Source organism: Schistocerca nitens, chromosome 3, assembly GCF_023898315.1.
Source record: "Schistocerca nitens isolate TAMUIC-IGC-003100 chromosome 3, iqSchNite1.1, whole genome shotgun sequence".
Taxonomy (NCBI): Eukaryota; Metazoa; Arthropoda; class Insecta; order Orthoptera; family Acrididae; genus Schistocerca; species Schistocerca nitens.
Window position 1 is genome coordinate 248887067 of NC_064616.1, and position 14368 is coordinate 248901434.

At 41.3% G+C, this 14368-nt stretch overlaps 1 protein-coding gene across 8 annotated transcripts in view; it reads right to left on the minus strand.

The window, feature by feature from the left end:
- LOC126248210 (nuclear factor 1 X-type) overlaps positions 1–14368 on the minus strand; it is a 601762-nt gene that overhangs the window by 288469 nt on the left and 298925 nt on the right. For all 8 annotated transcript variants that reach the window (XM_049949028.1, XM_049949025.1, XM_049949026.1 and 5 more), the window contains exon 4: positions 9532–9715. In XM_049949028.1, the coding sequence (XP_049804985.1) occupies positions 9532–9715 (184 nt within the window). The remainder of the gene's footprint in view (positions 1–9531; positions 9716–14368) is intronic.

Sequence of the window (14368 nt, forward strand, 5' to 3'; positions counted from 1 at the left end):
GAATCTTTTATTTAGCTGGCGGTATTGGCGCTCGCTGTATTGCAGTAGTTCGAGTAACGAAGATTTTTGTGAGGTAAGTGATTCATGAATGGTATAGGTTATTGTTAGTCAGGGCCATTCTTTTGTAGGGGTTATTGAGAGCCAGATTGCGTTGCGCTAAAAATATTGTGTGTCAGCTTAGTGATGATCAGAATAAGTAAAGAGAAAACTGTTTGAGTACGTTGAGTTTTGCTCAGCTGTTTGTAAATCAAATAACGTAAGAGGTTTACCAGCACAGTAATTCATAATTTTTCTAAGGGGACGTTTCAAATAGAGGTCCTATCACGTTTATCTGAGGCATACGCAACATTACTTTCGTCGCTGTGGAACATTTACCATCCAGTGGGACGTACTGTGTTCAATTATTTGGGTACTTTATAAAGCCTTTATTTCACTTGACACCACGCTGGACGGTATAACAGTTGCTTCATATCTGATGACCTCTTTTTCGTTGTCGTATTTCTCTTATGAAGATGATGATGATTATGATGTATCATGAGGTTGAATACAAGAGTATTTCGAAGTGCGAAGAACATTATAGAAAATGTTGAAAGTATTTCGAGGCGTCTGATGTCTCTGAAGCACAGAAAGGACTCCAGGAAGTGGAAGGATAATAGAGATACGGACGGTGTTATATACACAAAATAGTTTATACATAAACCGGTACGAGGACAGAGAAAAAGATAAATTAAAGCAGGCGTATGGCAATTTTTGTAAAGATTGGAACAAAGTCAGTTCGTCTGCAGTCAAACGTGCCCAAACTGATGGCGCTTCGTCGGAAGTTCGTGAGACAGCGCTTGCAAAATTTTCTGCCTTTCACTGTCAGACTTATCTATTGACAGACGGACGGGGGCTTGGAAGTGGCAGAGACGGGCTGAAGGCGATACAGAGTGGTCAGCAGCGGGAACGGCGGCCAGCTGCATACTGCGGAAGACCGCCCCAGTTCGTCCGATCTCTTTGTTCCGATAATGAGGGTCCGGGACTCCAATCAATATAGCATACGAGCTTGTGCGACACCAGTTACACAGAAAATGGCCGGAAAATCCGTAGTGGCGCATGGGTTCATAATCATTTAGAGGAACAAAGAGAAGGACAAACGCTTTCGATACTATGGCGTGCACGCTAACTGAAGGTGGAGGGTAGTAAATGGCCGTTACTTTGGCGCCTTATGATTTCACCATTAGAGGCTGAAAGGGCCATAATGATTACGCAGTGGATTCACCTGCAGGAGTTCAAAATTCTGGTAGACCTTGTTTATATCGTAGGTTTTTGTTGCATTTTTTTTCTAAATTCACCCGTTCCACGCAGCCTCGGTGAAACAAATGCTAATTTGCGACCTGCAACGTATTCCGTGATTCACATAGTTTGATCCACGTTTGCCACTAGGAGTTTTGGTATTGCGTAACTTTACGCATACATCCGGCAGTGCTTTGTGACACATATGAAAAATGTGAATTGGAATCTACGTTCAACTGTAGAGCCGAGTGAACAGGTTGCCAAATCAAAGGAAGGCAACGCTGCTCCAAGTCCAATAAGACCAGGTAACATAGTGCTTTTTGTTCAAAGTAACACTCCGGTGATAAACCTACGTAGTTAAAGTACGAGGAAATGGAAACAACTGACGACCTAGCACAGAAATACTATGAATGAGGTTTGGTTTATAAATTTTGCACAATGAAGCAAGTCAAATATTAACATGGTCTGCCGATTAGTTATGTTTATAAGGTCTTTTAAAGCAATCGTCTTTCGCTTAAATAGGTAAACAGAATAACACGCAGCCAAAGAATTATTTATTGTTTTCGACAATTTACCACCAACGGATACTCATCCAATTATGACAGTTTATATGACGTATGCTTTTCTATTGTCAAAAATTAAGGCAAAGGTAACTGAATTAAAATGTTCTTTAGCTTCACTCCAAAAAGATACCTGTGAAAGATGTACCGATATCTCAACCAGGGATGAAAACATTGCGTAACTGCACAATGAAATCGCCAATAGGGAATTAAAATTGTATGAAGGAACTGACGTCAGAAGCGTGTCGGAGGTAAGTATTCTGTACATATCGTAGGAAGAATTAACTATGAGGAAAACAGTGCAAGATGGATGCCGGATTTGTTAAATGTTCACAGAAAGCAAATTCGAAAACCAGTTTCTTTTGAATATCTGGAACATTGTGAAAAGAATTCAACTGATTATATGCACCGATTTGTTGCCGTGGCTGAGATGTGGGTTCACGGCAGAAGGGAAACTAATCAAGCCAGCGTGTGGGAGGCGGTGGTTCTGCATCAGTTAAGGCGACTTCGCTTTTATCTACGGAAAAGAGGTGTGCTGTGATGCAAAACGCAGTCTTCTTACTGATTACGTTACAATAATCAAAATAATAACTTATTAGTACTAGGCAAGCCTTCTGGGATAACTGGAGGATAATTTGTGAGAAGAGGCCTACACAGTGAAATAAAAAAAGGTAAGCCTGTCCATTAAAATGTTGAGCAATCAGAAAGCACAGCGAATTGGCGGACGAATTGTTGGAAAAACACATTATTCTTCATATTTGGTTCCCTCTGACTAAGACGATTTCCCTGAGCCGAGGACATTTGTGAACAGGAAACATTTTGAGTCCAGTGGAGTGGTTACGTCATCTGTAGATGGGAATTGTGAAGATGTTGTAGGATCGCACCTCTGGAATGAAATCTAATCACTGGAAAAATGTTGGACAAAATTTATTGACGAAAAAGAAAGCTACACTCTCTGATCAGAAGTATCCGGACACACATCAGTGACATTAATTTGGGATGTGTCAACGCTTTGCCTTTATGACGGCTTGAACTCTGCTGAGGACACTTTCCATGAAGCGTCTAAATGTCTACCGAGGTATGGCAGATGGCAGCTCATACCTTCTCAAGAGCCGAAACCAGAGAAAACAGAGATGTTCGACGCTGGGACTGGAGCGAAGTCGGCGTTCTAACTTATCCCAGGAGTTTTCCATTGGGTTCACGTCGGGACTCTGGGTAGGCTAGTTCATTTCAGGACGTTGTTGTTCCCAAACCATTGGCTCACAAATGTTGCTTTATGATAGGGCGCAGTGTCGTACTGATGTAAACAATCACTGCATCCAAAGAGTTCCTCTTCTGCACGCATTACCGATGCTGTAAAATGTGTTCATAATCCTCATTTAGCGTCTTGTTAAGCCCAATAGGGAGACTGCACCACAACCACTACAATCACTCCCACACCGTAAAACTATCTCCTCTGACTGAAAGGTGGCGCAGTGGTTGGCACACTGGACTCGCCTTCGAGAGGACAACGGTTCAAACCCGCGTCCAGCCATCCTGATGTAGGTTATCCGTGATTCCCCTAAATCGCTTCAGGCAAATACCAGGATGGTTCCTTTGAAAGGAAACGGCCGACTTCCTTACCCATCTTCCCCTAATTCACTGGGACAGATGACCTCGCTGTTTCGTCCCCTCCCCTCCCCCAAACCAACCAACCAACCAACCATCTATCTCCTCTGTACCCCACTTTTGGTGCTACACATGATGGTAGTCAATGTTATCCAATCATTCGCTAAACCCAAGCCTTTCCAACAGAGTGTCACATGGTATAGCGTTATTCATCACTCCTATCACACGTTTTTCCAATCCACTGTCTAATGGTGTCGTTTTTTACATCAATTCGAGCGTCGCTTAGCACTGACTACAGAAATGCATGGTTTATGAGAAGGTGCTCGATCATTGTACCCCATTCTTTTAACTTCCTACGCACTGTTATTTTGCTAGCTGGGTTGTCGGTAGCACTTCAGAGCTCACGGGTGTTTCCTTCCCCTGATTTCAAGCGATCTTTTACCACCAACTTCCTCAATGGTCGAGTGTCCGCGTTCGTTAGAATACAGGATTTTGCCTGGTCTTGGGTTAGCTGTGGTTGTTACTTCGCGTTCCCGCTTCACAGCCATGTCACCAACAGTCGACTTGGACAGCTTTAGAAGCTTGAAATGTCCACGATGTACTTGTTACTGTGGTTGACATCCAATGAATAGTTCACGTTCCAAGTCACTGAGCTCTCCTGATCGACGTATTCTTCATTTACTGCTTCCCTACTGACAATACAGTACTCGCCACTTCCTTTTATACTGTCTCTTGTGACGTATAGTGATCAGTTCCTCATTACACAGAGGTATCCGGATACTCTTGATCACATGGCCTACGTATAAACACAAATTAACGATTGACTATAAAAAGAATCTTGCACTGCCAGACCCATAAATTTTCACCTTGCCTGTAGATGATGTGTATTCCGTATTTCTCAGATTAATTTCAAGCTAATTTGAAGTTACCATGATATCCTACCACCTTGAATGTGATAAATTTTTAAATGTACACGAAATATATCAGGTGTTAGGGAGGCCCATAAAATGATTGTATACACTTGGATTTGCCCCACTGATACGACGAATTTCATATATTAAAGCTTCATAGAAACGTTGACAATAAACTCTGTGCGGTGATCTAGGGGCTGGAGTCCAAACGTTGTTTGGATGTACCTGTTAATAGTTCTGGGTGTAATATATTCTCATTAACCATTGTGACTTTCTAATGTTTTCATGTTGTTATTTGTGAGTCTGTCTCATTCGCAGGACTGTTTAATGCTGCTAAATCTCTAGAAAATATGGAGAAAGATTTCTCGAAGCATCCCACAAGCTACAAATGCGTTTCATGCCAGACACAGGACTTCTCACAGACAATGTTCATGTGTCGGGACGGGTTCTATGTTAGTAGCTATATCTAAACAAAAATCGGATTATATTAATCTTACATACACTTCAATGAAATCTCGATTTTATTGCTGGTGTGTCAATTCGGATCGGTTCCTCATCTCACAATTTGAGCAGAGTAAGTTTTGCAGGTCGAATAAAATACTAACTAGAAGACGTCTCAACTTTATAGCATCAATGTCAGACGATGTATGTACCAGTTGTAGCTCCAAAGATCTGGAAACAAGGCGATCAAGAAAGATGGTTTTTCGAGGCGGTAAACCATCACTATATCCAGATTTTCCTCCTTAATTCTGTGCAAATACCCGTCACATGTGATATGTGATGCGGGGCCACTACTTTTCACTAAAAATCTGGTGGCAGTCAGACAACTGCACTTCACCTGCCCAATTCTTCTGAGCTCTTGGCAACCGTCATTTACGAATTAACAACCAAATTGGAGAATAAAGGTCACGTTTCTAAGTTTGATGGCCATAATGCTCGAGACAGTCTACAAAGGTAGCCTTCCTAAAACTTACTTTTAAAGTATTTGAATTCACCATAAAGCAAGCAGCCACGGCAAGGAGATGTCGAAAGCAATCTGAACGATCACTGACGTCTACACGAATTCCGCGACATTCAACTGCCCGAAATCGCGAATGGAAAGGGGACGTCCTTACAAATAAGACGATGATGTTTTCAGCTCAGATAGACACGATTAGCGAGATGGAGGAAGTAAATTTAAATATTATTTTCGCATAGGTGTAATTGTTTATAGGTAGAATGTGTGTATGACCACATAGGCTTGCTTGTGTATCTTAAACAATTCAGTAGTCAAGGGCGATCGTAGCGTCAGCTTTGAGGCTTGTGCGCAGTTGTTTGCTGTACTCGAGGCGATATAGGTAGAGCGTAAGCAGTCTGCAGTTACGACATCGCTGAAGTTCAAGGATAAACACAAGCCGTCTGGTTACAGGAGCGGGAAACGCTACATAAAATGGTAATCACGGATCAGTCTAGCCCGAAGCGAAAGGTGGCTGCAAAGGATCTTTACCCGAGGCAATCAGCTCTGCGTGGATCAGACAGTATCAGGGGCAAATGCTGGTCTTGTGATAGACTAATGAAACCTCTCCTTTTTCCGCATCGAGAATGTTCATTTCGAGGTTGTTTATAACAAAACTTTCATGGTGTTGTGCGCATGGCAACTAACACGACGATCCACGTGCTACAAATACCAGTGCGTATGATCGAGGGGAGAGACCCACTTTCCGAGTTGTGATAAGACACGCGTAAAGCTCTGGAGCTGGCGGCAGAGGTGGGCTTGACTTTGCAGCCGTTGATACACGCAGAGGCGATTCATAGCGGATGAATCCAGGCGTCTCAATTGATAATCACGAAATCCGCGCCGCGCCATGCCGCTAGCCGCAGTAAATAACGGCCCCTCGCCAGTTTGCTTGCGCGTAGTCTCCGTCGTCGTTTTATGGCGCCAGTGCGAGGGTTGGAGGGTGCCGGCCCCTATGTTATGTCACGTGAAAAGGAAGCTGCGCAAGTGCGACATACTGCAGAAATATTTGTCGCTCGCCGAGTCTGAGGAGCCAGCCAAATGCTCTGTTTCCCTCACACACACACACACACACACACACACACACACACACACACACGCAAGCACGCACTCACATATACATACACACAAACACGCACACTTGCAGACAAGCACACGCTCATCAGAGGGACAAGGGAAGAGGAGGAGGCGGATGAGAGAGAGAGAAAGAGAGAGAGAGAGAGAGCGGGTGACTCAGTCGCACGCTTTTCGTTACTTACATGAACATGTCGAATGAAGGACAGTGGACAGTAGACGCACTGCTAATAATATGGAATCATTCACATGGACTGCAGTAGTTAGGCGATGAGCGCTACATACGAAAACAATCTGCGCTTAAGATAACGATTCCTTAAACGTTATATAGGTGTGTACAATTCTGCAAGTTCCATTTCGGTATGCTTCCAACGGAAATGAAAAAATGCGACTAATAAATTTCATATTTACGAATATTTAAGTGTAAAGGCTTTATTGTGGTAACCTTCGTTTATTCTCTACACGAGCTCTTCGTAGTAGTCTAGAAACAATAGCCATGCTGTATTCCTCATTTGTACAGACTATGTCTTTTTTTAAATTCCTTCTGTTATAATACTTCTTGATGTATAAAAGTTATTGATTATCCGTTTACACGTAGAAGAATAATAAAAGAGGCTCATAAAATAGTGGCCATTGTTCTTTCTCAATCTTGTTAACATTTTTTTTTTCAGGTAGAGCAATTCAGCTGGTGCGTTGACTGAACTTAGACTGTCGATCTCTCTATGAGAAGAAATGGTCTTTTTTACCTAAGGAAAGGCAATATTGACAACAAACGTAAGTAGCTTAATATACAATAATCCTGAGCACGCTAGAGTTGTTTCACGAAGAAAATGATATTTCGTTATGAAGATTTCAAGACAACGACAATTTATGGGATGATAGTTTTCCATACCCCTGGAGATAGGATGCAGGGTGTTGTTCTGTACTTAACATGAGGTAAAATGAAGTTTGTTACAGACTATCGAAAGCAGATCATATTACTTGATGACTCCCTGACTAATGTTTGTTTACCTCATAGTTCAGTTTTTAGACGTCGGTTTCTTTGTTCCGTCATTCTCCTTGTGTGCTCATATTGTTTGTTTCCACGAGTAATAATTCGCCGCTTTTCCAGACCATGTCACAGTTCGTCTGGTATCGATTAGTGAAATCACTTTCCATGATATGTAAAGTGACAATGTCTGTCAGGGATAGAGATGAGCATTTATGTAACGGCGTGTGCTGCGGTTTTGTTACTCGAATTGGGTAGATGGGAAACAAGAATAAACCTCTGTAGTAGCTCAGATGTTGTGGCAAACTGCATAAAATCCAAGTTCAGACAGAAAGATGATTACAAAAAAAGTTAGATAGTACAACATAGTAACATGATTTCCAGAAATGAACGCCTAAGTATGACCTAAGCATGTTATGAAACGCATCCTACACGTCTTAAGTTTGGGTATATACGTATTGCTAGTTTCTAAGCATCGCTAATTTTGCGCCTCCGAAATCAAACCAAAGAAGGGATGCTGGTTTTTTGTGTTTCTTGAGGTATAGTGCGTGACTGCAGTCTTCAAGAGATGTGTTATTAGATACTCTTCATTTGTACCTGCAATCGTCAGAGGGTCTTTGAATGGGCTGCTTTTCGCCATTCAACGAAGATTCCCTCTGCGCTAAAAAGACTACCTTATAAGAAGTTTGTGCGGTGACAGACAAGGGGTTCTTCTAAACTGGGAACGAAAATGAACAAGTACACTATTCCAGTACAATAATCACAGTTAAGTGTGACTGGTGCTTAACTTCTTAAAAATTCCTTAGAACGTGTGATTGATAAATGACTTTGGAGTAGAATGGTTATAAATATACTTTTGTTTACTTTTATTTTTAACAGCATACAGAAATGCAACCTATTTGTGACAAACGTTAACACCATGTTAAAAGGTAGTCAAGGCCTGATCTACAGTAACTCTCACAGTATTTTCGACTAGCAATGACACTTGTACTGTGCTACGCTACTGCGACACTTATTAAATGACTTGCTCTATGCATTGCAAATACTGCGAATGCATTCTTTTATTTCGTTATTGTCTCTAGTATTAGGTTGGTGAAAACACCGCAAAACTAACGGTGAAGCACTTCGCTTTAATCTCGCTGTCACTAGAAATATGTGCTCCACTGAAAAGCAATGCGAAAAGAAAAAGAAATACGCAATAGTATTTCTGTTTCTGGTAGCTGTTGATTAAGGTTTGTGTTGCAATAAACGGAACAAGTCAGTTAACAAGTCATACAGCAGAGTACCATGGTACGAGTGGCGTTGATAGTCGAAAGACTATTCCGTAAGGCCGGCCGAAGTGGCCGTGCGGTTAAAGGCGCTGCAGTCTGGAACCGCAAGACCGCTACGGTCGCAGGTTCGAATCCTGCCTCGGGCATGGATGTTTGTGATGTCCTTAGGTTAGTTAGGTTTAACTAGTTCTAAGTTCTAGGGGACTAATGACCTCAGCAGTTGAGTCCCATAGTGCTCAGAGCCATTTGAACCATTTGAACTATTCCGTAAGAGTTACTGCAGACCAGGTTCGTCTGTGAGCGTAGGACAGTGGGCCATCTTCATCCGCTAATTTCAAACCGATGTATTTCGTCTGTGGACTTATAAACCTTCTGGGAAACATGGGAAACAACATAACAGTCACGCGCAGCCTACTCACCGCACACGTTCCATTTTATTTACTGTCTCTTCAGATTTTTACGGACTTCCTATGTAAACGCCAGGCGACTCGCACATTATCTTATCAAGTGAACGGATCCTTTTGCTGTCATTCAGAATTAAAAATGAACACTGTAATTTTTTCACCCCCTGTGCCTCGATCGATAGCCCAATACTGTAAGGCCCCTCCAAAATCACTTACTTCCCAAAATTTTTTGAAGGCAAAAAATCAATGGACATAATAAGACGTTACCAACAACCCCCTACTACATAACTGGGCAAAGACATCGGATTAGGAGGCCAAATTATTTAGGGTTATTAATCCACTTCACTGCAGGTAATTCTGAGAACTTAGATGATGTCAGCAGTCAAGGGTTCTTAGTAAAAGTATCAACAGACATGTAGACGAGGTAGACTGCGACGGGTACTTACCGTGGCTGTTGATGAAGTTGGCCAAGTAGAGGTCTAACTCTCGGACGGAAACATTAATGTGGTACGGGTTGACGCACAATCCCGGGTGAGTGCACTCGGGGGATTTCTCGAGGCGTTCGCCGTCTGTGCTTTCTAAAGGGATTGCTTTGAAAAGTATCACCATGACCAAGTCGAGCCTCCACACCTGCAATGGATACGAAAACAACTTATTTCAAAACAGAGCTACACTACTATTTGTATTATCTAACAATGATAATGAGAAGATATAACCAACTACCTTAAAAAAAGTACAGATTGTTGAAAACGGAAAAGAAGAAACAAGTGTAGTGAAAATTACAATATAGTGATTGTGCTTTGGAAACAAATTACAGCACTACAGACACTTTACATCCAGTCCACTTGTTTTCATTATCTTTTTATTAACACATGCTCTCTTTCCTTGGATGTGAACTGAGGGCCATTCCACGTTCCTTCCCGCTCCCTGTGAGACACGTAATTTAGTAATATTCTTCATAAAATATGGGATGTTGCAAATAAGAATATATCCTGAATATGTCTGCCTTTGCTACATCATAGCGTTTGAGGTAGATGTTTCTTCGGAACTGTTGGTATTGTTCAAGGGATACTAGTAGTGAAAGATCCGATCTCAGTTTTTGCTGGCTACAAGCCGGTGGTAGCTATGTTTTGGTTTCTCTAGGCCATCGCCGGTATTTTCATTACGTGAGACCAGCACGTTGCGGTTTTTTATCGAAGTAGCTTAAAACTTCGTCGCTATCAACTCAGAAACACTGGCGATCTGCGGGAGGTACAGGTGGAGCATACGACAGAGGAATTTGCAGAACGCAGTATCGGATATTTCCCGTTCCGCACGACATCGTTTCACAAGTGTGAGCTAATATGACATGAGCGACAGATGCCTTGATCCCACACCTTGAACTCTTATATCAATTTTTTATATGGATAATGGCGAACACACAACTGAAACTTCAATTATTTACGTTCCACATGTACTCTGTTATTTTACTTGGTAATTTAGGTCATTTTTTGTCTCATTTTGAGACAGATATGACTCAACTCTTTGGTGAATGGTACTATTTAAAGTTACCACTATTCATCCGCAAGAATCGTAAGCAAGCTTTCAAGCACTAGCTGTGAATTAAGACGATGCTTTCAATATCACGGTTCCATGTTTCTGGAAGTGACGTAGAGCCTCTCTGACATAATTGAAGTGTTGACAGAAGCCCACCAATCAGCATTTCTCCCTTTCAACTTTCAATTGGATGCTGACTCTCTTTATTCCTTATTTTCATAGTAAAGTGCGCCCTTTATCGCATGTAGAAAACAAAATCTTTTTCATTTTAAAATTTTCGTACAGAAAATTTTCTCGTAATCTAAATGTGTATACATATTCGTGTTCAGTAACCACCATAACTTGTGAGTGACGGCATACGTCTATTAATGAGTCCAAAATACAGTAATCTTAGCGTCGATGACGTTAGCCATATGTATGTGAGAGGAAATAATACTTGTACACCCCTTCGCATTCGAAAGTGGTTTTCGAATGTTTTCATCGTAACGACTCGGTTTTACACGATAAAGGATGACAGCCATAAACAGTTGCAGGATAAAAAATTTTTATTAAAATTTCTTGACCAAGGTTTCTGTACATATAAATATACCTTCATCAGAAGTAAAAAATCTGAAATTACATCATGTAATGGAGATTAATAAAACAATTGTGCCAAAGGCGTCGTCCATAATTGAGACATCTTCTCCATTAGTACAACATGACTAGGGGCACAGGGTCAAAGCGAACAGTTTAGCACCATTACTTCATCATTACTTTATCGTGAAGAATTTCAACAGTTGCTGTTGCAGCCATGTTTAAAATCTTGACTCGGTTTTAATGTATCCCATTGACGTCTTTTAAGTGTCTGTTTTTACACGTACTAGAAAGCTCTTCTTTGAAACTTTTCTGTCATATTTGTTAACCGATTCTAACCAAGGACGCAAGCATAAGAACAATGTTCAAGAGTGAAACCGACAGTTGTTTAAGCAGTCTCCTTCATAGATAAACTATATTTCTAAGGATGTTTCTAGTGAATCTTGACCTGGAGTCTTCTTTCCCACCTATTAGATTTACTTGGTCATTTCATTAAAAGTCATCGTGGAATGTAACGTCTAACGACTTACCAGCAACAGGTCAGTAGTTCTGGAGCGAACAACAATTTCACTATTTACACTCACCACAGGTACAAAGCAGATAGAAGGAACGATGCTAACAACCCACTGGTGAAGTATACATAACCAAAAGCAACGAGTATGATAAATATAGCAATGCTAGCTTAATCCTCTGACGTGAGAGCTGTGTTTTAACAAGATTTTAAGTGTTAAATCGAAAAAAAGAAATGTTGGTAGATTTTGCCCTACAAAATGTATTTCGTGACCGGTATAAATACTTCCCTTCATGTCACTCTCAATTAAGGGGGTAAACTAGAACTTAAGTGCATGTTACTATCATGCTACTTATGAAATTATTCGTGTAGTTGCAATACAATGTACAAAAGTTGCTTTGCTACTACTTCAGAAAGCTACTTATACCTACGTTCTGGAGCGGTTTCCCTAAAGCACAAGAGGAGAATGACGGGACGTTTCCTCAAACAAGGCCACGGCGAATTCCGTATGCATCCTTGCCCAATATGAGCTAGTGCTCGTCTCGAATGACGTCCACGTCGACGGAATGTTATACTCTAGCCCTTCTTCCTTACGTTCAGAGGTATGCTTCGAGAACGCTGAACATAGATCATGAATGAAAATGTCAGTACAGCGAGAGAGATTAATTCACGTCAGTGAGTAAATCTACGCAGTTACTAATGCGACTTTTTTAAAAAAAATTTAATCAGAAGAAGTAATTTTATGTCGAATGGGTTTATTTCCACAACTAGTGCTGTAGACGAAAATCGTTCGAGTAGTTTGAAGTAGGTGTTACCAGATTTGGATATTATCGAATCATCAGTTTAATATGGCATGCTTGTAAAGCACTGGCACGCATTGTTTACAAAATAATGGAAAAACTGATAGTAGCCGAGCTCGGGGAAGACTGGGTTCCAGAGGAATGTAGCAACACGCAAGGCAATACTTCCCGTACGAAGACAGGCTGAAGAAAGGCAAACCTACATTTATAGTATTTGTAAATTCAGAGAAAACTTTTGAAAATGTTTATTAGAATACATTCTCCGAAATTATGAAGCTAGCAAGGATAAAATACAGGGAGAGAAAGGTTATCTGCAGTTTGTACAGAAACAATATTGCAGCTATACGAGTCTTAGAATATGAAAAGGAAGCAGTAGTTGAGAAGGGAGTAAGAGTAGTAACCTAACCGATTTTATTCAGTTTGTACACTGAAAAAAGAGTAAAGGAAACCAAGCAAAAAATTGGAAGGGGAATTTAAGCTGAGGGAGAATAAACAAACTCTGTACTTCTGTCAGAGATGGCAGAGCATTTGAAAGATTAGTTAAATGGAACTGATTACTTCTTGAAAAGAGTTTATAAGATGAACATCTATAAAGCTAAATAAGCGTAATGGAATGTATGGAATGCAGTCGAATGAAATCTGGTCATGTTCAGGGAATTACATTACGAAATGACACTAAAATTAATAAATGAATTTTGCTGTTCAGGCATCAAAATAACTGGAGATGGCCGAAGCAAAGAGTATATAAAACGCACACTTGCAATAGCAAGAAGATAATTTCTGAAAAGTAGGAATTTGTTTATATCGAATACAAATCTAAGTGTTAGGAAATCTTTTCTGAGGGTATTTGAGTAGAGTGACGTCTTCTGCAGAAATGAAACGTCCTCGATAAACGGTTCACACAATAAGATAATAGACGCTTTTTAAATACTGAAGATCAGGTGGGTACAGCGGGTAATTAATGAGAAGGTACAGAATCGAATTGGGGAGTAAAGGAATTTATGGTACAACTTGACTAAAATACGGCATCGATTGAGAGGTCACATTCTGAGGCATCAAAAAAATTCGCCTATATTGTAATGGAAGGAAGTGTGAGGGTGAAAACTGTAGTCTGAGAGCAAGGCTTGACGAGATTAAGAACGTACAAATAGATGTAGGTTTAGGTAGTTATGCAGAGTTGAAGATGCTTTCAGAGGTTAGACTAGCCTGAAGAGATGCATCGAACCAGTCATCGGACTAAAGACCACAACAACAATTAGAAGAACAGAAAATCTTCGTTAACTGGCATTCAGTATTTAAACTCATTACATCAAATCAGAACACAACCAAGAGCCGCGCGGTCTGGGGCGCCTTATCACGGTCCGTGCGGCTCCCCCCCCCCCTTCCCCCCTCCCCCCCACGACGGAGGTTTGAGTCATCCCTCGGGCATGGGTGTGTTTTGTCCATAGTGGAAGTTAGTTTAAGTTAGATTAAGTAGTGTGTAGGTTTAGGGACCGATGACCTCAGCAGTTTGGTCCCATAAGGCCTTACCACAAATTTGCAATATTTCCACAATCAAGAGTGTGTTTGGATTGGATTGGATTGTTTGGGGGAAGAGACCAAACAGCGAGGTCAACGGTCTCATCGGATTAGCGAAGGACGCGGAAGGAAGTCGGCCGTGCCCTGTCAAAGGAACCATCCCAGCATTTGCCTGGAGCGATTTAGGGAAATCACGGGAAACCTAAATCAGGATGGCCGGACGCGGGATTGAACCGTCGTCCTCCCGAATGCGAGTCCAGTGTGCTAACCACTGCGCCACCTCGCTCGTTACAAGCAACTTTCTGGGGAGGGCAACCACAGCTCAGAGACATTGTGAATAACAAT